The following is a 26,541-nucleotide window of genomic DNA, read 5'->3' on the forward strand; positions in this document are numbered from 1 at the left end:
TTTCCCAAGAATGTTCTTCCCTCGCTTTCATGAAGACACTCCTCAACTGACGTTGAAATCGCACCGTCCTTTTATAAGGACACTGGGCACAAGAAAGAGCAACCAGGAAATCCCGGATGTGGGTTTAAGTTGAACAAGGTGGAAGCATTTTCGTTAAGTGGCAAACTCATACGCATTTGACATCAAACAAAATCAGCTGCCGGAAAGGGGAAAAACAGGAATATTTTGTCTACCCTGAAAAACATCCGAATGCTACAAAATGAAACGGCAACCACTGAACGTAACGCCTCAATTCAAGATAAATCTTAAAAAAACTTTTTGCGGTCGCATCTCACGGCCCGAGATTTATGAGGCAATTTGAGTCGATTCCCTTCGGAAGTGACAGGTGTACAGCCAAACGTAAAAGTGCAAGCTCTTATGTTTGTTGTGGCAATTAGAGATTTTCATCAAATCAGTTTCCGCAGGAGAAACGTATTAATCTTGGATTGTTGTTACACCTCCACACTCGTTTGAAAATGCAAATTTGACGGATTGTTTTGTTGCGCTGTTTTGGTAAGCGTTGTATTTGTGAGTGCTCGAGGAGCGTTCGAGTTGATTTTGATCGAGCGCTACTCCATCACGAATTAGCCAAGAGTCCCCATGCCACTGGATCTTCCGCTCTATTACGGTAAGAAACGTTTTCCCCGGCGTGTTGAACGTGTTCTGTCCGTGCTGACTGCGAAATTTACGGTTTAACATCCTAAAATTGCCGGTCGGTTCAGTAATGTTGTATGTCATAAATCATTGAAGAAGGAGGTCATAACAGTTTTCGACGAGTCCTGCAGCCAGCCACGCTGGGTACATTTCACTGAATTTGTTTTGGTTTCAGTGGCGCTTGTTTGTAAGTGATCTACCAGCAAGTCAGTTACAAAGATTTCACCATGTCGTTTCTTTTTTCCTTCCTTGTCAATGTTGACAACAGTAAGGAAACTAAATTGCACTTAGTGAATAAGTTCAAAAATATTACTTTTTATTTATCTACATATATTTAAGTTTCTTCTTTTGTTATTGTTCGCAGAAATTTCTTTAACTTCAAATTTCGGGCAAATGGTTCAGCGAGAGGTGGTGGTTTATCTTTTACTGTTATTTTCTTCAGTTTTGCCACCGAAAAAGATTATCATTGTCCTTGGGCGCATAAAAGGAAGAATTCTCCAATTTAATTCCCTAGTGGAAAGATATGTTCCCTATCTCAAAATGTCTTCTTTTAGAGTATTAGGTGACAGTATTTTCTTTCCAATGTGATCTTCTTTCGTTATCAGATTTATTTTCACTATACATGAGATAACCTTCAATATCGAAAAGCAGTATTGCAGCTTTTAGCGATAAGATTTTGCCGACATCCTGCCGAGATGAAAACAAAAGCTTAAAAGAAAAATCATTTCGCAAGTCGCTGCGAATTTTCTGTTTGTTCTAGCTTCCGAATATATTTAACTTCCCAAAAAACATTTTTCTTCCCGTGTATACAAGATTGGGTTATCTCTTATCGAGATTCTGTCTTGTGACGCAATTATATGTCTGTATTAATCAAAGCAAATGGAAAATGTAGCATAATCAACTTCATTTGATGTAATTTTGACGTTAAACACGAAATGACACGATTAAGGAAAAGTCAATTTACTTTGCTTTTGGATAAGAAAGGAGGAAATTTAGAGTAAAAGATTAAGACCAGAGGATTTTGGCAAATAAAAACTCTAATGGACACGGAGATTTTCATTAAAACTGAATTTTTTACATGACAGGAATTTGTGAAAAAACCATTTTTTTGTGTGGATAATTTTCATACATGGTGGTAATCAAAGTGTTGCTAGTATCTTGTTTGTGATAAGAAGATCTCACCTTTAGTTCAATAAAGAGAGGAAAAATTCATAACACGGAAAAAATTATTTTGAACTGAACGTGTGCTTCCATTCGCATGCTATGCATATTGTGATTGGCCAATTTTGTAGGCTTGACTCGATTTGAAATGGTTTCCATTTCGTTTCAATGTAAATATATCATTAACTTCGTCAATTCGGACCGCCCTCTCATAGTACATCTCACTTTCTCCATTTTCCATCGTTTTTTGTTTTTCAAACGTAAATATTCTGTGGCTGAAAATTGAAAAATATATCGGATTAATTATACTCTTGGTTCAAATTTACGTAAAATATTGTTGATAGGGAGGAAATTTGTAACATTTACCATTGAATTCGTATTAGTTTTACCCATGCATACCTGACTAGTTTTCAATAGTTTAAATTTGTCAAATCTTTTGAAAAGGTATTCTATAACTCTCCAAATTCTAAGCCGGATTGAAAGCATCATTTTTCTTTTTTGTCATTTGTAATATTCTTTGTAATACAATTCTGAGAATTTGTGGATGTCCCTTGCTAATGTTCCATTATTTTTTCCGAATGAAGAGTTTGTCAGTGCATTGTTATAAAAAAATATAGAATGGGGTGATTCCTGATATTGATTACTCTTAAGCCTTTAAGATCTCTCATCAGGCAGCAAAACAGCACTACTTGTAAGTGGTTTGTAAAGGGGCGACGTGGCGAGTGTTAATAAAGGATCCTTTAGAGATCATTTCAGATAGTGCAGGTAGCGGCCGCACTACTGAAGAGATGGATTTATATTCTAACCACAAATAGCACTGAAAGATAACTTCACAGAGTACGATAAATCTCCTGTCTAATCTCATGAATATTTATTTTACTTTAGTTGGACATGAAACTGCCGAAGGGCATTAAGAAGATTTTCGTCTTTAATAAGAGACATAAATTACTTTTACTGCACCATCTAGTTATCAGTTTGCCTCCGGTAATAGCGTCAATCCAAACTTTCTCAAACCTTAAATTTCCAAGCAAATGCTGTGGCTGAAAGAAAAGTGATCGTTCTTTTTTTTTCCATAACATAAGCCAATCGCAATTTTAGTTTTGTATCACTTAATCAAATTGAAATGAATTTGTAAGTTGATAGCCATTGTTTTGATAAGAGTTTACTCATCTCTCCCCTCGAGTCACCTCAGCTACTCTCAAAGTGTGGATCATTAATGTTTCGTTTCCTTTTTTGGCTTCCTGCCATTGTAATTCCTTTTAAGCACAATTTTCCTAATCAGAAACGATGCTTAATTGAAGGAAACCTTTTTTTTTCTTTTTTTTAAACACCTCAGTGGGGGTCTTTGAAGTGATCTATGTTCTTATCAGACTCATTCCAAGCCATAACAAATCCAAATTACCTATACGATGGAACAATCAGCAACTTAAATAGTTTTTCAATCTGTGAACAGCTGGCGTAGCGGATGAAGACATGCTCGATGAGTTTCTTGTGGGCAGGCGAGAACTGGACCATGGCCAAAGCTCAACCATGGACGTCCGGAGGTATGTACAACATATCTGAGAAGATGTTGGACGAGGATAGTCTTTCTCCTGTAATGTAACTCTTAGATTAAACTGTTTCAGGAGATTCCTCTGGTAAGTAATTTATGTGATTGACTGTCTTACTGACTGTTTACTCCGTTAATCGTTTGTCGGCTCATCATTCAAACGATCAGACCGCAGTTAAACAATCAGTCATTAAGTCAACCATCTAATCCATCCTTCCATCAGTTATTCACTGAGTCAGCCAGTCAGTCAGTCGCTAGATAATTAAGCGATCAATAAACCATTAGCTACTTGCTGGGTAAGTGATTGATTGCATAAGCGACTGTTTTGTCGATTGATCGGAATATTTACCTATGGACTGGTGAAATGATTGATTCCTGGTTTAGCTCATCAGTTGACTGACTAAAGGAAGTAATTTCCTGAAGAAACTGTGTTGCTGTGTCGGTGGGAAGTATAACAAGATGATTTGGTTCTATCAGCTGAGTTGAAATGTATCTTGGCCACCGTAAAGAATTGCTAAAGCTGACGTTTTGAGCGTCAGCACATCATCAGTGCAAATGGACTGACTGACACACTAAATGACTTTTGGTTGATTGGTTGATGTCCAGCCAGCGTACCTGATGATATTTCGGTTTTCTCTTTGATTTCTAAAGTAGAAACGTTTTCATGCCGTTATCCAGAACAGGTAAAGGCTGAACTATTTCGTCTTTAGATAAAGGATGATTCTCTGTAAACTTTAGCATTTGTAATCGCTGAGAAAATGGTAGCTTTGGGCTTTCATGCTTATGGTAAACCTTACTTAATTACAGATTTCTCAATGTCAAGTACCATCAGGCTTCCGTGGGAAAAATAAAGAAAGTTGCTGCTGTGTCAACCATCGCCATTATATTTTTTATAGTTATTATATTCACCTTTGGCTCCCCTCCAGTTAAAAAAATTGCGATGAAGACTTCTTCGGCTCAGTCACCAACTGCTGAAGAGTCTGGTACCAAGCAACACTTCTTCGTGCTGGCCACGAATCCCGACATTCCTGTCAAACTTTCTCTCAATTGCCATACGTGCTCTTTAGTGAGCTCTTCTGGAATGCTGCTTGGCAGTAATGCAGGCTCAGAAATAGATTCTGCCGATTGTGTGTTCAGATTGAACTCTGCGCCTACTCTCGGTTATGAGAGAGACGTTGGAAGAAGAACCACTGTTCGGGTTGTCTCAGTGACAGGTTTCAAGTCTTTGATTAGGGATTCTTGGCAGGAAACCTTAGCTTCGTTTGAAGATCTAGATTACATGATACTACTCGGACCGGATGAGGCGCTGTGTGAAAATTGTACACTTTCTAAACTGTACCAGAAATTTGCCAAATACCTCAAAAATACTGGTGTTCTTCGGGTAACGCAAGAAACCTACCAGAAGGTCACACAAGAATCAAGAAACCTTGGAATAAAATACGGAAGGTGGCTGAATCTCTCCTGTTTTAGCATTAAGAAGGCTTTCCTTCACTTGTGATTCTCAAATAGGAGACAAATCATAACGCGTTGAAGAGAAAGTCTATAAAAATTTGAAAAAGATGAAAGACACCTTAGGAGATCAGGGACCTCGGGCGTTTACCTTTAGTCACAACTGGACAACCAGATTTGTCCATGCATAACCTGAGAGGACCTTATTTTCGAATCAATTCAGTCAATTCCTCATTTTGCATCCATTCTTCTGGTGGAGTTTTGATATTAAGGAACAATCTTAAAAGAAAGCCTATTCGGTTTTGCCACTTCATTTATGACCAATAGAGCACCCTATTTGAAAGCGCCATAAACTTTTTATGATAAGCTGTTTTGATATGAAAAATGTCGAAATAGAGACTGTATTATCTAAAACAGTGTTTTTTGTGCTTTTCAGGCGGGACTTTCCCATTTCTACAAGATATTTCACAATGAATCTCGTTCGTCAGTTTTGTCCCCGAATCAGGGTATTTGGTATGGAATTGGAAAACCCCTGTGAAAGGTACATCCATTTGGTTTCATAGTGTTTTCCTGAGCAGCATACGGTTTTGCATCAGAATCAAGAAGCTTTTCCTTGTTTTCAGTTCCCTTTTATTGTATCTGAATTTGATTAAGTGTGGTTGAATTCCTTCTAGACATGGAACCGTTCCTGTGTTCTACTGGCTTCCAGATTCCTGGCAGAGCAATTGTTTGAGTCAAGGAGAAAGAGTTCACCAACAGTTCTTAAAAGGTCTTGTAAGACTCCGACAGGAAAGACAAATCTTTAAATCTTGGGCTCACAAGTATCACATTGAGTTCTTCTATCCTTCTCATATAGTTACATGAACAATATGAAGTCCAACAAACAGTTTATTTTTCAATTTATCCTCCATTTAAGGAAACTATGAAGAACGAACACAAGATCTAAACCTCATTCTTGCGTTCCTCTTTCCACAACCGATCTAGCGGCGTAAACACGCATTCTCTGTGAGAAGGGGGGGACAGCACAAGCGATTTACAGCCAAATAAGGGCATGTCAGCTTGCTTTAAACCCTATACTCCTTAGCTATGCGCTTGAAATTATTTTCGACCCACTTAATTCTTCTGGGTGACCTCCGTTTTTCTGTGACACAGTAGTGTTTCTTTGCGTGAGCTTGCGTTCTATGATGCCTAACCTTAATTTCTGTAAATCAGGCTGTGATGTCGTGCCCGGGGAGCAAACTTATACCGCGGCTATTTTAAAGGGTTGATTTTTAACCTTGGCTTGTTCTTGATAACCTGTTTTTAAGGACGCGTCAGAGTAAGACAGATCAGTGCTAGAGAGTCCACCCCTGCTATATCTACACTGATAACAATTATGCGTTTATGTTTCAAGCTTTTTTTTATGGAGACACAAAAAACTTTGGAAAGACGTTCGCTGTATTATGTTTTTATTGTATAATATGCCTAGATTTTTCGAAACATGCCATTATGATTTTGCCAATCCCAGTGGCTGAGATTGTAAAAATGTATTGTTTTCTTTGTTCATTTTCAAAGACGACAAACGGTGAAATTTAACGGAAGCGTTCGTCCTTGATAAATGAACTTTAGTTCTTCATTGCCTTCTTCTCGCATCTTCTCTCATTGTAATATTTTTACGATTCTTTCTATCATTTGTGGATATCAATGAGACGTTTTCGATATATCTTGCATAAGTTACTAGATATTATGTCAATTACTTGTGCACTTGCAATTGTTTTATCAGTGCTACTGAATGAAAACTCTTTCCTCTCCTTCCAAATTTGATTCAATGACTTTGAAATCTTTACTTTGATTTGTGCAAATTACAAATTGATGCTGATAAAGCTATCTGGTAAACCAACCAAATGTAACTGCCTAATAACTTGTTCATATATGATATGTAGTCCATTTTTTTTTATCTGTTGATGGTAGAAGTCGGAATCTTTTTCTTTCACAATACATTATCAAATTGCTTCCGCCGACCTCCAAGTCTCGTGTTGTCTGTCTTCTTTGCAATCTTCAACTTAGCGTCTTCTTTTGGAAGGGGCGGGGAAAGGTTCCCACGATCGAGACGCGGTTTTTCTGTTCGCTTCCTTTGGGTGTTTTTCTTCGTGTTTCGACGACTTCCACGTCCCATTACGCTTGGAAAGGCTGATTGGTTCTAGGTCTACATACGAAACAGCTATGAGAGTGTCTTCTCTTTCAAGTTGAGTTTCTTAGAATTTGCCTCTTCTTGGAGTGGAATCTAGCCACGGTGTTGCAATATTTTACTTTGCGATGGCTTTTTCTTGATTGAAGAGCGAAGAGTGTTAGATGACCGTTTCCAAGCCTTAAAAAAGGGAAGATAAGAAGGAACAAAGATAAGATAGCGGGAGAGGGTAAGGAAGCTTGAAGACAGTGGGAATAATTGTCTGAAAGAGAAGAAGCTGTTTCGAGAAGATTTAAATCGTAATTTCCTTTAAACAACACAACTCCCACATAAATACTAGACACACCAGAGGTTGACGAGTTTATCAGTTTTTCTTTCTTTTTTATGCGCTGTTTATGAAATGATTTTGACATCGTAAAAACGTTTACTTTCATCTATACGCCTTATGTAACACAAATGTCAAGACAAGAAAGTAAATATAGCCTTTTTTTTTCAATAGTTTTTGAAACGCTTAATCGTTACACGAAAGAAATGAAAGGCCCAGAGTAACTGTTTTGCCCTTACCTAGCGGTCCAGTATGAAACTCCCCATTTAGATCCTCTGTGCTTTCTATTTTCTGCTTTTCTTCCTCGGTTTCTTGCTCCTTTTCTTTTTCCCAGTAATTCTCTTGGACTTTGGTAACGGGAACCGCATGACCGGGACCTGAGGACGAATGATAGCCGCACAAATTAAATTAGTTTAGAATTAGACTTCTTTGGTCGACCTTTTTTGCTCAATTTGAAAGACATTTAAAAGAGTACTATCTGTTTTATCCGTAAGATGAAAATAAACATTGCATTTTTAAACAGTGTCATAAATAAATATAAAAATAATTTACTTCCTCACGTTATTCTTAACAAACTATGAATTAGCTCCGAAAGAACCTTTAGTACTACCTACCAAAGTTCATGACGTTCATTTGTCCTGTTAAAACCATCATCTTTAAGTTTAGAGGAATTTCATTAGAATATAATTACAGTCAATAACAGATAGATGGAGCGAATGTTGCATAAGATGTGCAAAAGGTTGCAAGTGCAGCTGGTAAAGAAACGTCCGTGCAAAGTGCTAAGATTGACAGCTGTCTCTCAAGAGTCAGTATCCATTGCAGACAGGTGCTTTGTAGGTCAAGTCACGTGCTATGCTCGCGAATGGTCATTCGGTACACTTACATCTGACTGGAGACCTATCCCGAAGTCGGAAGGAATGACCGCTGCCTCTAAAACCGCTGTCGACACTGGAAGTGACACTCAATTCACTAAGGTTTCGCCTTACGTCAGAGATATCAGAAAGGCCTGGGACGTGCAGGTGCGAGAGATAGCTCAAAGGAGAGAGGAACTGGGGACTATTATTCCCACAGCGGAACACGTTGTGTTGAGCTGGAGAATAGGAAATAGAAAATAGGAGAGGAGAGGGAGGTTAGACATGCTGGGATGGGAAAGTTAGAAATAAACAGTGATTGAAGTAAACATAGAAAGAATGGAGTGCATAGAAGTATTCAAAGATAAAATGGTATAGAGAACGATCGATCGATTTAAAGATATGACAGACAGAATTGTAATGGGAGTCAAAGAAAACTCAATTCAATCAATTTATATCACCCTTTCAGGCGACGCTTTCGGTGCCTCAAGCTTATAAGAGAGCCATTTATGCTAGATTTTTTATCTTGAGCTTGAGCTCGCTATGGTAAGGAAACAGCTTTTTTCTTTGTAACTCAACACCCTATATTACCAGTCTAAATATGATTAGTACACTCACAAGAGGTGGCCCTCCAAACACCTATTTTCCTTTGGCGATGACTGTTGTTGCCTTGGTAACCACTGTCGCTCGAACTTCCGCTGACCTGACTTGGATTTCGTGGCTCCGTTTCGCAAATGTCCGGGGTAAGGTAACTGTAGTTATTTTCCAATGCAAAACCGTTTTCATCTTGATGGCAATTCTGTTCATTTTCCATTGGATCTTCCGCGTGCCCGTTGACCGTTATTTCTGTCACATCGGTGTTGTCCAAAGGACTAGAGACGCGTTCCTCGTCGGGCGAATCTTGTGTAGAGCATATTTCATAGTCTATTGTAATTTTTTCTTTGATTTCCCGTTTCAACAAGCTGGGGCCGGTCGTAATGATATCGCCATAGTCGATACATAACCCTCCTTCGATGCGAGGTATTCCGTCTAACGAAGACCATGGAGGCAGTGCGGATTTGCCATCTAAACGAAACACGTCACAAGCAACAACAAATGTTAATTGACTAAAAAAATGATTTTCAATCGAGTGTCGAAAGTAATCCGAAATCGCTTTAGTCTTTCTTTTCTTCGCTACCGGAGTGATGAGTACCTCTTCGTACTCTGTGGGAATTCACATGGTTATTCACTTGTTGAGTCCTCAAAACAATAAGTCAATGAAAAACACTGATGACAAAAAAGTCGATAATGAGATGTAATTGATAGCCATAATAACTATGATTAACACGCAGGTAAATAAAAATATTGTTGTTTGACATAATAAACAATAAATTTATGTTTTTGGGGCTGTCTTAGCTCACCTTCTTCGCCCTCAGTTTTCCTCAGTATTCTTAATTCTCGAAGCTCATTGATTCCCTTATCTCCGTCATCGAATATTATGTCAAAGAAACTGCGTCGAATGGCAGTCACCGTTCCAGGATAACAAGTGTCTAAGCGATTATACCATCTGGCCAACACTCTTGTGCCAATGTCAACTTCCCTCACATGTGGTACGGCGTCAGGCACCACACATTCAGGATGTTCCTTCTTGTGTCGTATTTTCTTGCCATTTTCGAGTTGTACGTGTATGTCGTCGTCCATCGCTGTCACAACACCTCGTTGGAAACATCCTTTCTCGGCCCTCGCCCAGACTCGCGAGCCTTCCTTAACACAAGCTGTAATATGGAGGAACCCATAGGTTAGTATCTATTGTCATTAAAATGTTACAAATCTATCGTAAATCCCAGAAGATTCCATCCTTCTCACTCTTCCCGATCAAAGTTGAATGCCGGCCGGCAAGTACAGACATTGTCTCTCAGAGGGTAAAAAAAGGGAGACGCAGAAAAATTGTCTCGTCATTTAAAAAATGGCCAGGAATAAAAACGAAGTTTGATAACTAAATTGATGTTGGCCATTAGAAGCGAAAAGACTCCTCAAACTCGTCCTTTTCATCCCCAGTCTCCATGAATAGCATTTTCCCGCGCTTTTTGCATGAAAGCCGCGTAGCTGGTGGCAAAGTGACACGTTTCCAGAATTTTCTTTTAATACTTGTTTCCATTCGTGAAAGAGGACTTGGCAAGAAATGTTCGGGACATTTGGATGCAAGGTAAGAACAGAAACATTCAATTTTTCTTTCCTATTTTAATTGGTATGCAAGATTTAATATCCTGATTTTCAGCTCAATATGAGCTTAATTGCAGGTTGTATTGATGCATGTTACACCATGACACAAATTTGCTAAGGATTTCTCTTAGACATCGAAATACACTGCTTAAAATTTTAATATTCCTGAAGTAATTAAAAGAACTAAGAATATTTGGCCGTTTTTGTGAGCTAGTGCTCGTTCACTTTTTCCTTTGAAGCAAAAATTTTCCATTGCAGCGCTCGCTAATTAGCCATGATGCTATTTCAGTAATTCAAAACAAATTTGCTGCTTTTGGTGTAAATTTGTATGTGTTTATCACTTCTTCGTGAGTAACTGAATTTTGCGTAGAGACACTAAATAAAGTTCCTCCAATTTTTTTTGGTACCTTGTTGTAGTAAATTTTATCGATGAAACTGGAAAAGTATAGGTTTATGCAAGGCTAAAAATTGGCGGTCGCATGGTCGCCAGTGGCGAGTTAAAACTGACCAGGGCTACCAAAAGTTAAGGTTTGAACGCCCGATGAGCGACTATGCTACAGAATTTCGAAAAGTTGCAATGTAAATTATGCGAAGTACAAAGTTAAAAATAGAACTCAATTTGGAATTTAATTGGACCACCATTCTCTTCGTTTCTTTACCTGGACTCTAAGATCATCCATTTTAGTGAATTTTTAGTTCTGAAGTGGAAATTCCGAGCCGTTTTAACAATGATTTCACGAGCAATCCACATATAGACGCCATTTTGATTTTGTGATTACCACGTGATTCTGGACTTTTGTGTTCTTTCCTTTTAATTAACACTCCGTTAAAAGCCAGGGAGTGTTCATTCAATTTTTTAATTTTAAACTAAAGGAAATCGAGGGCTTCTTCATTTTGGGATGGGCCACCACGAATTCAAGGAAACTGGCCCGACTAGCCACCAGGCACTGGAGTTAATTTTTAGCCCTGTTCATGACTGCAACCTGAGTGGAGATTTCGGTAAGACTTCCGCACAGCCCGATGACCATACAATACAATACGCATACAATTCTTGGATAAAGAAAACAATAGCGAAAGCGATAGACTGCCTTTAGGACTACAGTTTTGTTTCATAATACAATGGGGCTGTGCGAGAATCTTACCAAGAGGTTATAGTCACTGCCTCTCGTGCAAGTCACTAATTTACAGGACAATTTTTAGTACAAAGGATCACTAAGTTTTTTTTCCTCCTTATGTAGTTGGATATGAATTCGATTTCCTTTTAAGTCCTTTAAGAATTTAACTCACCCATACACCTCTTTCTCGTTAACTTGAAGCTGGAGTCCTCTTTGAAAAAGTGAGAGTTCTCGTACTTCTGCAGACGCAGTTTCTCTCCGCGTCTACGAATAAAATGCGCCGGATTTAAGAGCGATTCGAATGCAAAATAGCCCTCAAACCACATGTCTTGAAGGGGAACAAATGTACTTTCTTTTCCTGAAACAAAATCGTACGAAAACATCTGAGTGTTATTTTCTAAGTAGCTAGTGACTCGTTGGAAAAATCCGCAGTAATTCTATCAATAAATAAGTAACTAAGACAGATAGAGAAGACTTCCTGGTGTAAATCAATAAGTTTTTTTTAATTGCCTTCAAGAGGTAATCTCTTCTTCTGTTACGTTTCCTCTATTGTCAAAGATGAATATAATCTTTTATGATGGAGAACTTTTGAAAACTCTCTGCTTTACCGGATTTTTGGCCTGTCTTTTCTGACGAAACCTCTTGAGTTTAAAGTAAGCTAGGGGGATGGGGGAGCAACTTTTTTTCAGAGGGATAAACGTAATTGGACTAGAATTACTCGAATCTGAAATTCAATGTAGGGACACCTAAGCCATATAAAATAGCTATAGGGGTTCAGGGAGCTTAGTAGTACAAGAAAATAAACAAATATCACCTCAAAATGTGTCAATAATGGCGGTCCATAACCCGGTTGTTCTAATTTTATCAACTTTGGCATTGAGTCCTACGAATGTTTCCGTCAGCTCGCCAAAATGGCTCGATTTGAAACTCGAAATTCTATTTACTTTTACCGTTTCACGTTGACCTGTAGTAGCATTTTGAAAATGTAGAACGGCTTCAAGTGAGGCCTAAGGCTAGATTAAAAATCTGAATAGGAAAAAGTCTCGAACCCTTTGCCGATCCACAGCATCATCAGGGATAGAAAATATCAGTAATACAGCTATATATTGTGGGAGGGGTAGTAAGGTGTGATGTAGTGGTAGACAATGCTTAAGTGACGTAATAGGGAGTGCACGTGTATATGGGGCGCTCCAGGGAATTAGGTGAGATAATAATAAATGCATATGGTAGAATAATGATGAAGTACACGCAATAACTAACTAATTGGCGTATAAAAACGTGGTACGCAATGAATGTCTATTTGAACTCCGAGAATGTTAGCAGAAATGAAGAGAACCCTTTCCACAATATCCAATGGTCGACTTCTAGACAAATGAGAAAGATTTTTGTCATCAAACTTAATTTTTTCCCGAAACGAAGGGAGATAAAATTGCAATCACCTCTATCTTTTGATATTAACATGAACTTCTTCGATAAGATCTCTCGAACAACTGTCACGGAATCGATTCTGCCTTTGCTGGCTGGAAATAGTTGACGAAATCAAAAAAACGATATTCTCATTTATCATACTTGCTTTTTCACAACTGCTGAAAACGAGTTTTCTTGCTTACTGGACAGCTTGGGTGTCAACAACCCCCCCGTAAAAAAAAAACAAAGTAACAGTGGGAAATTTTCAATTTGAGTTTGAGCAATAGAGCGTGGTAGTGAAAAATTAGCAAAACCGATGGTGACATAACAGGTATTTTGGCAGCATATTGAGATGGTCAGGCGTTGGGTAGCAAACGTATCCAATGAGCTCAGCCAGTTGCTTTTCAGTACCTATTCCTTGAGCTAAGTTTGAGTTCATGTTTTATCTTTTCATGGAATATCTTTGTCACGAAAAACATGAATCAAACACGTTTTAATCACTTACTGTAGTCTTCAGAGTCATCGAAGGGCTCCAAAATGAGATAGTTATTTCTTGCTCGTAGGTAGTGTCTTTTTTTAAGCACACTTTCAAAGGAAATTCCATCGACACCTTCTGCCAAGCCTTTTACAATGTTATAACGATTCTTGCCTTCCTTTAGGGTATTCTTCCTTTCTCTCTCTCTCGCAATTTTATGTTCCTTTCGGGTCAGTGAACAGGGAGGCAGCGTACACGAGAACATCACCTGGAAGTTGTAATAAGAAGTAAAAACGCCGATTCATAAACCTACGCAAACATTTAATCGACCGTGTTTGCTCATAAAACTTGTCGCCTTGTCTGAAGTACACTAATGTTAAAATTTAATTGCCTCAGTAGTGTAATAATCCACCTAAAGTGCCAAAAATTTGCATAGGAAAACAGCAACATAGCCCATATCTTACAGTTTTCATGCGATCCATTTCCCTCAGATGAAAAAAGCACACATTGAAAGTAATATTCAAAAGCCTTTCCTCTCCTTCCGCAAAAAAGGGCTCTGACGACAGAAATTATTGGACCCAAATGCGCGCGGTGAAACCGCATGATATCTAAATATTGAAATACCTGTTAGCGGTGGCCTGTTAGCAGGTACTTGGTACATGTTTTTATTTTCAATTTTTTTCTTGGCAATCATTTTACTTCTAAACGCCAGTCTATAAACTTCTGTGTCAGGGAATATTTTATAGCGAGAAAATGTTTATTTCTTACAATGTTGGACTTACATAGAATTAAAACAAGCACTCGAGAATATTTTTAGTATTATTTCAAAAGTAATAATTTCCCTTAAAAGTGGCGAACGTCTTTTTCTGATGATCTGAACTGTAAGTTAAACAGCGTTCTCTTGTCAACGGTAATAGTTTCGTTTACATGATTAAGGTCAAAATAAAGCCTTCGGAAACTCCCCCAAAGCTTAAGCAATTTATTTACTTAGGGAGTGTTTTGTAAAAACAAAACCACAAATATCTTTATTCAATTCCCTAACATCATGTTTAAATACGTGTCAAAAAAATTATGAACATAAAAAGAAAAGAAAATTGAAAAGGTTTAGATGGCCTTAACAGATTGTGGGAAAAAATTAACGCTGCAAAAGTAAAGCGTTTTAAAAAATAGATGCATATTGAGTTATAGAATTTCTTAATCTGTAATGATAAACATTAATTTTTTTTTATTTCATGGAAGCATGTATCAAGTCCTCTTTTTTCCATCGGTGCCTTGATTCACCGATTTTTTTCCAAGCTCTTTTTATCTATGACCATTGCAGATGTGCTTAAGCACAAACAGTTGGACGACAACCCGTGAACTTACTCGGTGCCTTTCTGCTCTGTAGCTAATGATTCATAACGACTTTGATTAGTAATTTTGAGATAGGAAAATTGTATTCATCAAAATAGATGTAAATGTGTAGCAAAACTGACGAGTGGCATGCTGTGAAACAGTATAATTTCAGCTTGATTTCCAGCTAGTTGAAATAAATTAGTATCCCATTTTCGAATTGGGCATCAGCAGTGTTCCTGGCCACAGATCGAATCCGCAGGCAACCGCTCCAGGGGACAAATCCAAATTGTAATATATTCATTAGGCTTTAGAGTTCTCATTTAAATTATACCAGCTCATGCGCTTACTTGCATAGATCCTCGCCAGAAGAAAACACATCATGTGGTAGAAAATACATTTTTCATACGATTCTGTTAGATCAATCTACTCTTTAAATTATATCAAAGATTTTGTGCGAAAACCAATTATAACAGTGGTGCTAACCTATGCCATAATTCTGGCACTCTCAGTTTGAGAGTAGATTATCCTTCTATCACGAATACTTCAGGGGAGACTGAAACAACGACGGGGAGACTCTTAAATAACAACTACGGGGGTGTCCTTTGGGGGCACAAAGCACGAATATTAGCTTCACTTGGGGTGTTCGAAACGAAACGAAACTATCATATTGTTCTGACTTTCTAGAAATTTTAGATTAACAAGCGAACAAAATATACGTCGATGATCATGAGGGATATCACAGTAACGACGTGTAAAGCGTAAGACATGGTAGCCATTTACTTGTCCTCCCCTACATAAAGATTACAGCTCTTAGGTTTCGTTTGCGATTTAGATTAAAAAGGGCCCGTCAATTTTGTTTCCTCGTCCGTCTCGGTATATACCCTTGCTCAATAGTTTACGAGTGTAACATTAAAGACTACCTGCCGAAATTTTCTTGTAAAAATTTTGCTGAAGTCATACCCTATGGATAAAAAGAGGGGGAAACTCTGATACAATGGTGCAGTTTTGGACGACTTCATCTTCCCCGGCTTTATGTTTAGTTTTGGTTCCAACTAAGCTGTGGCTGGAAGACAACTTTGTTACTCAAAAAACATAGCTGTTGGGCTGTTATTACCCTTAAGTGTTCAAAATGCATGGAGATCGCGTAAACTTTTTTTCTTTATTTCCTGCTTCAGCCAATCTGCATAGTTAAATTTCTTGACGCATAAGCGAAGCTAAAACAATTCATTGTTATTTGATTTACAACAGTCTGTCTGGATGGCGGGAGTTTGAAGTATTTATTATTTGTTGAATTTGATGTTCTGCTCGCCTGACATGCAAATTAGTGAAGGTTATTACTTTGCCTTTTTCAAGTTTTGAACCCAATCGGATAAGGCGCTGCCACTGCGCACCGCATGATATCATTTCGAGGGGGTTCGAGCTGGATTGAGGTCACAAACCCTAGAAGATTATGTGATTGTTTTACTGAAATTTTGATTGTGAGAGAAGTAGAGTAATTATTGCAAAAAAAGATCATATTTTAAGTGTCAATCTTTCATTACTATAGAGGTTATTTCACAACACCTTTAATCCAAAACGAAGGTGATTGTCAAGACAACGCCACTTAAAGGCGACGATGCAGATGACACAGGATGAATATCTAAGTACCTATGTGCCATATTAGTTCAGTTTTCTAGATTCTAAAAGATCGAGACAGATTCGGAAAAAAAACCCAGAAGATATCATTTTCCCCTTAGATTTATTAGACAACTCACGATCGTTTCGACCGAGAAGAAGAAAAAAATGATCGTAAATTTTCATATTTGACCAAAAGGTTTTCTTTCAAGCGCAACAAAAAGATCAAAATCAATAAAATTTGATATAGTACCTTAACTTGAAAATGGTCGAGGATGCTATACAAAGAAATATCGATCGTTAATTGTACCACTAAACGTATTCATTGTCATGTTGCACCAAGTGCGAACGAAGTACTTTTCCACTCGAAAATACCTCACTAAACCTTAATCGCCCTGTAGCGTATTTCAAACATTAATTTGTAACTTTTTTTATGACATTTGAATACATCCCATGGGTGACAGAGAGCATATGTCTATTGCTTCGTGAATCTATTTTCATTTAGTGCGGTTTAATAAAACCCTTTGTCCTGAGAGAAGACTTCTCTCTAGAACCTGCTCGAATTAACAACGAGTCGGAACTCTCTTGAACTTTCCAACGCTTTCTGTATTTATCTAGCAAATAAAAACATTTGTTTTGAAACCTTTATGACATACCGCAAATCGTTCTTTAATTTATTTCTCAAGTATCCGTTTGAAATTAACGCACCGCCTGAAATTTGGTTGCTCGATGTTTGGCGAATACATTTTGAAGGATTGGAGATTTGCTGCTCTCCGAAGTCTTTACATGTTACAGGGAAAGCCAAATCAAACCGAGTTTGTGTCAGTCGAGCGGTCCAGTAAAAAATGTAACGAAAAAAAAAGCAAAACAAATTTCCGGTGTTCCTTCCGACTTGTTTTTCTTGAAGCTTAGCGAACATCGCCAGATAAAGAAATAATGACTTTGTTCCCTAAAGGATTTCGACTTTATTTCTCAGTGAAATAAGATAAATAAGAGGGTAAATGGAACAATAACAACAACAGTATTGGACGATAACCAGGTTTTGACTGGAAAGTAAAGTCAGGTGCAAATATAAGAAAGGCCCGAAAAATGTTTTAACTGAATAAGCACTTAACACACTTATCTCGATAAACTGCGTTTTAGTTGCTGTTACCTCCTGTTATTGAAAAGGTACGTACCTTCTCCAGGGTTTCGTCTTTGTGTTTGTGTTCACCATAATAATTCATGACTGACGCCGGGTTTCGGTCACAAACAGAAGGCGCTTTTGGTTTGACTTTCTTTCGAGTATCATCTCCTTAAAGCTCTCCAAATCGGGCTCAGGCAACTGATAGTTATCATATTGGTCTCAGTGTTTGCAAAGTGCTATGTAGCAAAAACGGTGAAAGATCAAAAACTACCACGAAGGTCCTATGCTAAGTATTACGCGAATGGTTCTAATTAATTTGGTAATACAGTAATAAATATGAAATTATTCATTATCACACAAAGTAAAAGCTTTGCATATATCAAACATTCGATCTCTGACCATAGAATCACCTGCCTCTTTTTGTTATGTTTTATCCCCTAAGGAAACAATTACAAAAATATTTTTTTAACAAAAGGGTACAAATATTCGATTACTTCAATCCATTTTTCTTCTACCTTTTCCCGCTTCTTTCACTATTTTGATATGTCCCAGACTCCCTATATTCTTTTAATTAAGAAGTGTTTCACGGCTTGTTTCATCTTGGGGATATTGTTAATTTTTACATCATAACATATGTTGTCTGATGAAGCGAATGCCCTACAGAAAATTTTAGTTGACTCTAAATAGGTAAAATCGTTTTTACAAATACTGTTTTTAAAAGCACCTTTGTTTGAGTCTTGATCATCGGTTTTCTCTGGCGCTTCCGAGACATAACATAGCTATCACCGAGTAAAAAATGGAGTAAAACGCTGTATGCGAGATCGTCGTATCCGAGCGAACTGAGGTCGAAGCTGGACTGACAGTAGGCAGTTCAAAGAAAGTAAATGGCAGAACTTTGAAGCATGTTAATTAGGTTTACATTTTCAACTATTCAGGCAAGCATCATTAGCCTCAGAAAAAACTTGGTGAGCTTTTGATAGCTGCAGAGATTTGTAGTTTATTTTAGGTAAAGTTTAAAGTTGGCCGCTACCACTGACCCAAATAGTTCAATCGAGGGAAAATTTGTACGCCTCTTCTTTCATCAAAGCTCTCAGTTGCTAAGTAATTCTAAAACTGTGTTGAAACTAGTTCAATCAGCAAAGAATAACAAAACAAAAAAAGCTATGTTCTTTGGTAAATAGCTAATTCAAATTGTCTCGAGGAAAACGGATCTCACGGAAAGACGCCTATAAGAACACAGCGGAATGTTTTGCAGGAGCTCTAGAAATGAGTCCAATCATCGTAGATAACATCCATTTAATTAAACGTTATTAGTACTCCACCATTCCCCAGATAGGGTACTTTTGCTTAATGAGGAACTATTTTACATTATATGAATTATTTACACTTGTGAGATTTAAATCAGGGTAGATATTTTGACTAAAAACGCGACTTGCACCGCAATATCTGATTAGCAAAAAAAAACCAACCACGACCAGTTTTTATGATACCTTTTCACTTCATCTCAAGTTTCTACACAAAAATGACGGTAGTTTATATTTTGTTTAAAACTTGCGTGATAAACTTAACTGTAGATGGAACATTAAATGCACATAAATAATGCAATGCCTGTGAGTACCTGTGTGGACTTGGGAACGGTGTGGTGAGAGACTTGCAATTGCTATTCCCATCGAAAAAGAAAGCCCTATAATTAACTGCGGGAACAAATTATTTCTTTAGGCACAAGTATTTTGAAATTTTTTTCGCAAGTATTCATAAAACTCGGTTAAATTTTGCTTGGTAAAAGCACAGAATGATTTTTCATATCTCTCATGTTCAGCGTCTTGTGAACAGTCGCGAAAGTATGCATAAAAGCACTAATTTTCATGATTTATGAATCATCTTCAATTTTTTTTTTCATAGTTTATCACTGAATTATAGGTATTTTCGTCAGATCTGGATTTTGAGTTCCATGATCTCTTATAAATCTCATTTTTTCACTAAGATAAACTGGCGGAAAAAAACTGTGGACAAGATGAAAAACATTGAAAAAATTATGCAAAACAATAACATCAGATTACACAAAACTCCATGATAAAACGTGCTTTTTCTCGGTAGTCCATGTACAAGAAGTTTCAAAAGATAAGTGGCTGGAAACCCTTTATCAGGTGACAGCCTTATGTTTCTTTCAAGAATCAAGCTTTATCACACCTCATGCTTTACGTTTGCTCTGACACATAATCAACGTTCATCGAACCTAATGAAAGCGGCGCCAGCCTTCAGGATGCCTCAAAACTCAGGATCCCTCTCGGTGACTTTTTAGCTGGTTCGGTCTCGGAATATCCAAGGCATTGAAAGTTAAATTCCCCTCAAATTCATTGGGTCGGTGGTTTTGAAAATGGCATCGACTCAGCCCGTGCTGTACAGATTCCCATCATTTCGAAACTTCAATATTTGTTGAGTAGGTTGAGTAATAACAGCTACACTTAATTCTGTGGATGTGTCCCTACGGAAGAAAGTCAGGATTTTTGGTTTTGAAAACGAAGCTGGACTTGAAATAATCACTGAGTTTAGAAGGTAACTAGAAGACCTAACTTATCTCATCGTTTAGACCTTTCATAAGTTGATTTTTGCAGCTGTAAAGTCTGATAACATTGGGACATTTCTTTCTGTAGAAGATATGCATTGTACCGAAACCTTATGTGTTTTTATAACATCTTAGAAACATGTGCCCTTGGCTAAAAAAGTCACCAATCACACTTAATCTATACTGCATGGTAGGAACGTGGCTCGCTTTTCCGGGTTGACAACACAGAAACCGACATCGACTATGCGTTACACTTTAGGAAGAAATATATATATTACAGACCACAAGATTTCCTCCAGAAAAATAAAACAGCAGATGAATATTTCGGCAGTTCTTAATTATTTTAAGCTTTCTTCATTTTTTTTTCAATGTTGTGATCAGGCCCAAACTATTTTTGTCTCCTCATACCAAATCTTACCGATAGCACAATTTTCAAATTGAATTTTTTAAATAAGTGTCGAGCGTGTGGTTTAAACAATCAGTAATTTAAACAATAAACAATCTCAATCTTTGAAGACTGAAAATACTCCATGCAAAAGGAATTACAAACTTGTAGCACAGGGAAAAAGCTTACAAAATGTTGAAACTTCCTATACACTAACGGTTGAGAATAAAAGAAAATCACACGTTAGGTCATCACTGACTTACTAAAATGGGCCAGCATTATTTCGTTCTGACGAAGGGCTAGCGCTCGAAACGTCATCCTCAGAAAATCTCTTAGGTGGCCAATTTACATATCAACTCTGTGGATTAAAGTAAACAACCTCGCAGTATTTAGCTAAGATTATAAGGCTCGTCGGCAGCGTGGAGAGTATCTAGTCCGAAAAAAAAATGAATTGCCAACTAGTTGGTACAGTTCTAGTTGGCTTATATCTTACACGATTTGTTAAAAATAGCGTTTAGTTAACTACATTAAGCTTATAGTAACCATGTAACAATTTCAAGGGCAAGACTTTTTTCCTTTTTCGAAAAGTTCAAATACTTTTTTGGATAGAAAGTGTAGCTCGGTAACAAAACGCCGAAACAAATTTCAAATTGTACTGAGTCTTGATAGCCTCAAATGACAACAATGGACAAAAATCGATGATAAGGCAACAGTGAGTGTGAATAAAAATTCCAGAAATATTTTTTCAGGTTAGAGTACTCCATAGTGAAGGGATATTTTATACCGTATAAGTCCTGTACAAAGGTGCCAGGGCAATATGCTAATCAGCTGGCCTAAATAAAACGCCGGGCGAAACAACTGTTATCGAAGACCCGAAGATGAAAGACACACAGCAGGGAGCCTGAATATAATCTCGCCAAATTACATTTCTACCTGCTTTGAATATTCGCAATAATACAATCAGACATGTCACTTAGAGCACCAATCATTTTAAGTCGCAAAATAATTCTGAGTTTCTTTCAAAACGTAGATTGTAAAATTTTGTCTTTTTCTGACACTAATATTAAAATTGTGATGAGAGTTCCCCATTTTTTTTTTTCGTGAAAATCGATTACAGTGGACTTTCTTGTTTTAGTCAAAGTAGTGTTAGTATTTTTTAATAACTATAATGAACGAGTAAAATTACCTCAGTCTGGAGATTATTGGTTGACCAAAAGATAAATGAATGTCTGGATAAGAGATAACCCTAACGTGACCTTGGTTTTTAGTCCTTCTTCTTCGTTTTTTTTTTTTTTGGATTTACGGTTGACCTTAGCCAGTAGTGTTCTTGTTTGCGTGGGCAAACGACAAAGTCGCTGACTGCGGGACGCGAGAGCCGAGGTTAACCATCTTTAAATTATTCTCCCTGAGTTCACTTAGTTCCACTCGGAATATTACATCATACCTTTTCCATTCATTGATACTTTTTGAGTTATTTTCTAATTCAGTAATAACGATAGACCTAGCTTGAACGTGTACCTTCAAGCTGTAGTGTTAAACTCGAAAATTTCAATCAAGTAGAGACTTGTTTTACTAACCTGTTTCATAAACAACGTCGTTATTTTCTCGGGCATTTGGTTCTGAAAAGTATGTGGAAACCTCTCTGAAATAATAAATGGTCGATGTATCAACCTTTCAGACAAACTAACAGATGGCTATAGCCACTATCAACATTGTAACGAATTACTATCGAAAAGAATGAGCGACGATTAAACTCTAAACAATGCTAGACTGAAAGAACAAGCTGAAAATCGATTCAGAAGTGTCACAAGAAATCATTTTCTCACGTGTTCTTCTCAATTCGTCTTGATGTTGAACTGAAGCTATGAATATAGTTCTGAGATATGAATACTGTCATCTCGTTAAATATTAAAAGAACGTTGCATATGATTGACGCGCTTAAGGGGAGGGAGGTATTGCAAATACGATTGCGTAGAATGAAATTAAGAAAAAATTTTCTATGCAGTCGCGGATCGGAGCTCAAAATTATTTTTTTTATCGCCGTTAATCATTGCCAAAATTTTATCTATACGAATGAAATGGAGATGTCTTCTACCTAACCTGAAAGGTTTCCTGCGAGTAAAATTACTGACGCAGTGATTCATCGATATCGTACAACATCATCACTCTTTTTATCAACTTTATGTCAGTTTTCATGCCACAGAAGGTAACTGAAAATTCCACGGTAATGAAATCTCAAATTTTAAACGACTAAAGACACCAAGATATACTACTCGCATACAAGATAGTATCGGATTCAAATCTAAATTAGCATCGGAAAGGCTCTTGAACGATTGTTTCGAATATCATAATTACCCCGTTTGTTGTTGCATGGTTGATCACGACTGAGCTTGAATTACCGCAATATATAAAACAGATAGAAGAAGTATAATACCGACCTTATTCAAAACATATATGAGAAGTTTCATCTCTCAGGTCAATGGCTTGTTACAGTAGCATCCTAAAAGGAACCTCTTTGCAGTACGAGGCTTGGAGCAGGATATCGCCATATGATTTCTACTCTTTCATTGACTACAACGATTAGAAATAAATTGTTTCACTTTATTCGAACTACATGCATTATTAATTAACTTCCAATCAACTTCTGTCACTGTCAACGGCTGAAATATTCTGCTGCTGTGCATTTCGATTGTCAAACCTCCTCTCCTGGCGAGATGACGCAGTGATTCAGATGAGATGTTTTTCGGGAAAGTTTTTGTCATTAATGTGAAATGGGAAACACAAAAGCATCGGATGATCGCCGTCGTATCATTGGCACAGGTTTTAATGAATTCTGGCCGCACATGTAGTTACTGAGCGTTATTGTACCGGTGGGAAATTAAAGGGAGCGGGTAATTCGTACACCGTAACACTTATATTCAGTCTTCAACGGGGATCGAAATTATGCAAACGAACCAAATGGAAATTGAGACTCATAAGAAACTTAAAACTGAGATCTGTGAAGGTCGAACACACGGATTTTATCCACAGATGAGGTAATAAACGTGAACTCTCCAATAAACCAAATTCCATTTCTCGTTAGCGGTGCGGTAATTCCCGCGGACATTTCACATTTTTGTTATAAAAATTTCACCCGGGGCTTTGTGCAGGTGACCGAAGAGATCGAGAAAACTGACGTCAGAACAGCTTTGACTATAAGTTGGACCGTAAATACCACTATGATTGACGAATAGCGCGCACTTTGGTCGTCCAAATATCTTTAGTCCTCTTGCAATTAAGCTGTCCCTTCCCTCCCCTCCCCCCCCCTCAATTAAGACTCACTAGGCTAAGAATCCGACCTAAAATTGAATGACGTAAACCAAGTATACTTGGAATCATCGGAATACAACCATATGATACATACATAGACTGACTAGACGAACTAAACTTGGAAGTGAAGATGTGATTTCAAGCACTAAGAACAACAAGGTGGCTGCTGAGGCGACTGCGGTTAAATCAAGGGTTTCAATAAAAGCCGGTTACGGACTGTCTATACCTCTACCCATAAGACCTCTCACCGCCGTCTCTTTAGTCTGCGAGCAGGCTCTAGTGTTGGGTTTCGCTTTAAGGCACAGCCGTCTATGACACCGTAGGCAGACGCTTATGGAAAAAAATTACTCAAATACCCGGTTAAAAAATGGTAAAAAATAAACGTTCATTTAAGATGCATAAAAGTTTAGTAGGTGCCATTTATCATGGCGATATACAGTCCCTGTCAGTGAACTGAGATATCGACTTTAGTTTTAAAACTGTTATGTAACAATTGGTTCATACGTCAGCTGTGCGTTCATCGAGATATGAAGCACGCGGGAAGTTTAGAGAGCACTCAAAAAGCTAGAGTTGCTCTCGGCTACGCCTCCAGCATTTTCAACTCGATTGAAAATTTTTTTTCTCGAGGGATTTGTGTGCCCAATAGGAATATGAAGCACGCTCGCGCAATTGAATTTGAATGGACAAATTTATTAGCTATGTTATAAATATAGTTACTCTGGTAAATAGTAGTGTCTCCTACCTATTGGCAAATAAATTGCCACAGAGAAACGAGAAAAAGATCCATACCACCCATGGTGGCATTCAACGGGTGTTCACCGAAAGTCGAGTCAAGTTAATCGTAATTCAACTCACAGAAAAGCATTACTGTAACAAGTGTTAAAATAATTTGCAATTTAAATTTCACCGCCATGCAGCATGATAAAATGTATTTATCAAAATAAGCAGAATTGGTTTTTCCGCTTCTTTATATTATAGAGAGAGGAAGAAGGAAGAGGAGAAGGAGGAAGAAAAATTATTCATAACAATTTTGAGTGAGGAAATTGAGACACCCAAAATATGCGTATAATAAGTGCAATGAAAGAACACAAAGGCTCACTGAGAGGAGATCTTATCGAAAATAATAAAAAAAATTCAAGTTGTTTACTGGATAAGTAACGTTTCATTTTCTGGAGATCAAATTGCACTTCGAAGAGAAATAGATATAGACAAAACAATTTATCGAAAGATGCAGTTTTTGAATATTTTGCCCTCAAGAAAATATGTGAAAATCGTTAACACCGGAGAGGAAATTTCATAGATAAGAGATTATCGCAGTCACGGCTTAAAAAGTTTGGAATATAGAACCCTAACAAACAATAAAAAGACTTGAAAACAACTTCTCTTTGCACATCTACTTTAGCTGTGTACTTTGCTGAAATGTTGTTTCGTCCATTAGCCGGTTAGTCTTCGGTCGGTCAAATGAGTTCCGTTCAGTCGAAACTTGTCTTAAAAGAAACCGTCACTTCAGTTTAAATCTCTTCATGAAAGGAAAGCTTTTCCTAAGGACATTAAAGAATCGGTGGCGGCTAAGTGACTTCATCGCTAAAAACGTGATTAATGTCGCAGGGAATTTTCCTCAACACCTGCTTTTCTCCTTTGAACCTAAAAAGACATCTTTTGTGCCATTTAATTAGTCCATCAAAATGAGTGGCTCGTGACCAATATTAAATTTTTCCTTTCACGATACACTTACCGGCTCTAAATTCTTGTATTCCAGCACTACTTCAGTCCATCATCCAAGCGATAGCCACTTAAAGCATATATGTATTCTTGAGGATCAGTCAGCTCGCTGACAGGGAGCATGTAAATTCTTAAATGCTTCTTCTAAATGACAGTGTGCGTGCCCATAACCAAACAGATCAGTAGACACATCCTACGCCACAGACTATAGGTTTACACCTGTTATGTTAGTAACTTCTCGAACTTTCTCGTTAATCAAGATATAACAAAATGGAAACGTGGCACCGACGAACCACAATTGCTGTCCTTCGTTTTTAGAATCGTTACAAATTGTGAGAAGTTATAAAATATTAATCCTTTAATTGAACGTTACATTAAGACAAATTTGCCCCACTGGCCGAACAACATGCATTGTAAACGACTGAGCACTAAAAGCATTGCAACAAGTCACAGCCAGGTGCTAAAGCTACCTCCAATAATTTATTTTTAACGGTTCAGGCACTGTGGTAATGCAAACAACAGCGCAGTTATCATAACAATACGTTCGACAGACAGCTAAAGGTAATGAAAATTCCAAATATTGTGGTTGCTAAGAGGAGAAATTGTTTAAGGGGTTTCTGTTCGTTACAACACCTTACAAGTGCTACAGTAGAAGCTCACTTTAACTCGTTGATACGACTTTGTTGGGTTGCTTAAGAGTTGAATGTCCAGTATTTAATTTAAAACCATGTTGAATTAAACAGCTAGTCCTTTACAGTACGAGACCAACTCTACAACTTTTCAGAAGTAAACAGATCATGCTGGCAATTTAAGTTACCATATCACACAAAACAAACAATAGTAGATATCTTTAGGAGCCTTCAGTTTGTTTGGACAGTTGAAACTGTCATAGATTTTCTGGAACCTTCTAACAATAATTTACTAGGGTCAGATGTGGACACCAAAGGGACAAGAATAAACAAAAAGGAACAGAAATGACTCAGAATGAAGAAGATTAACGTGAATTACAAATGAAGAAAACTCAGGCTAGATTTTGCAAAACGTAGAAACCTTGATACATCGACGTAGCTCACTTAATGCCCTTTTATCT

The 26,541-nt window shown here is 37.5% G+C and overlaps 2 protein-coding genes across 19 annotated transcripts; one reads left to right on the forward strand and one right to left on the reverse strand.

The window, feature by feature from the left end:
* The first annotated feature begins 131 nt into the window (after positions 1-131).
* LOC113681541 (alpha-N-acetyl-neuraminyl-2,3-beta-galactosyl-1,3-N-acetyl-galactosaminide alpha-2,6-sialyltransferase) lies at positions 132-6,852 on the forward strand. The gene is made up of 5 exons (XM_027198640.2): positions 132-667; positions 3,308-3,398; positions 4,211-4,849; positions 5,289-5,393; positions 5,527-6,852. Exons 1-5 carry the CDS (start codon positions 640-642, stop codon positions 5,714-5,716), a joined length of 1,053 nt encoding a protein of 350 aa, XP_027054441.2. The 5' UTR covers positions 132-639; the 3' UTR covers positions 5,717-6,852.
* Positions 6,284-25,785, reverse strand: LOC113681540 (uncharacterized). 18 transcript variants are annotated; one of them, XM_027198639.2, is made up of 10 exons: positions 22,859-23,017; positions 21,998-22,062; positions 17,522-17,705; positions 13,425-13,662; positions 11,685-11,870; positions 9,596-9,949; positions 8,814-9,260; positions 8,228-8,434; positions 7,584-7,721; positions 6,284-7,199 (listed from the first exon to the last, which is right to left on the reverse strand). In XM_027198639.2, exons 3-10 carry the CDS (start codon positions 17,567-17,569, stop codon positions 7,180-7,182), a joined length of 1,638 nt encoding a protein of 545 aa, XP_027054440.2. In that variant the 5' UTR covers positions 17,570-17,705; positions 21,998-22,062; positions 22,859-23,017; the 3' UTR covers positions 6,284-7,179. The 18 variants fall into 18 exon arrangements, with proteins under 18 accessions (XP_027054440.2, XP_089044832.1, XP_089044839.1 ...); XM_089188706.1 differs by lacking the exon at positions 17,522-17,705 and having other exon boundaries at positions 22,859-22,995; XM_089188700.1 differs by lacking the exons at positions 6,284-7,199; positions 22,859-23,017 and adding an exon at positions 25,465-25,559 and having other exon boundaries at positions 7,398-7,721.
* Between the last annotated feature and the right edge of the window lie 756 nt (positions 25,786-26,541).

The sequence above is a fragment of the Pocillopora damicornis genome, chromosome 12, assembly GCF_964200805.1.
Source record: "Pocillopora damicornis chromosome 12, jaPocDami1.2, whole genome shotgun sequence".
NCBI classification, from domain to species: domain Eukaryota; kingdom Metazoa; phylum Cnidaria; class Anthozoa; order Scleractinia; family Pocilloporidae; genus Pocillopora; species Pocillopora damicornis.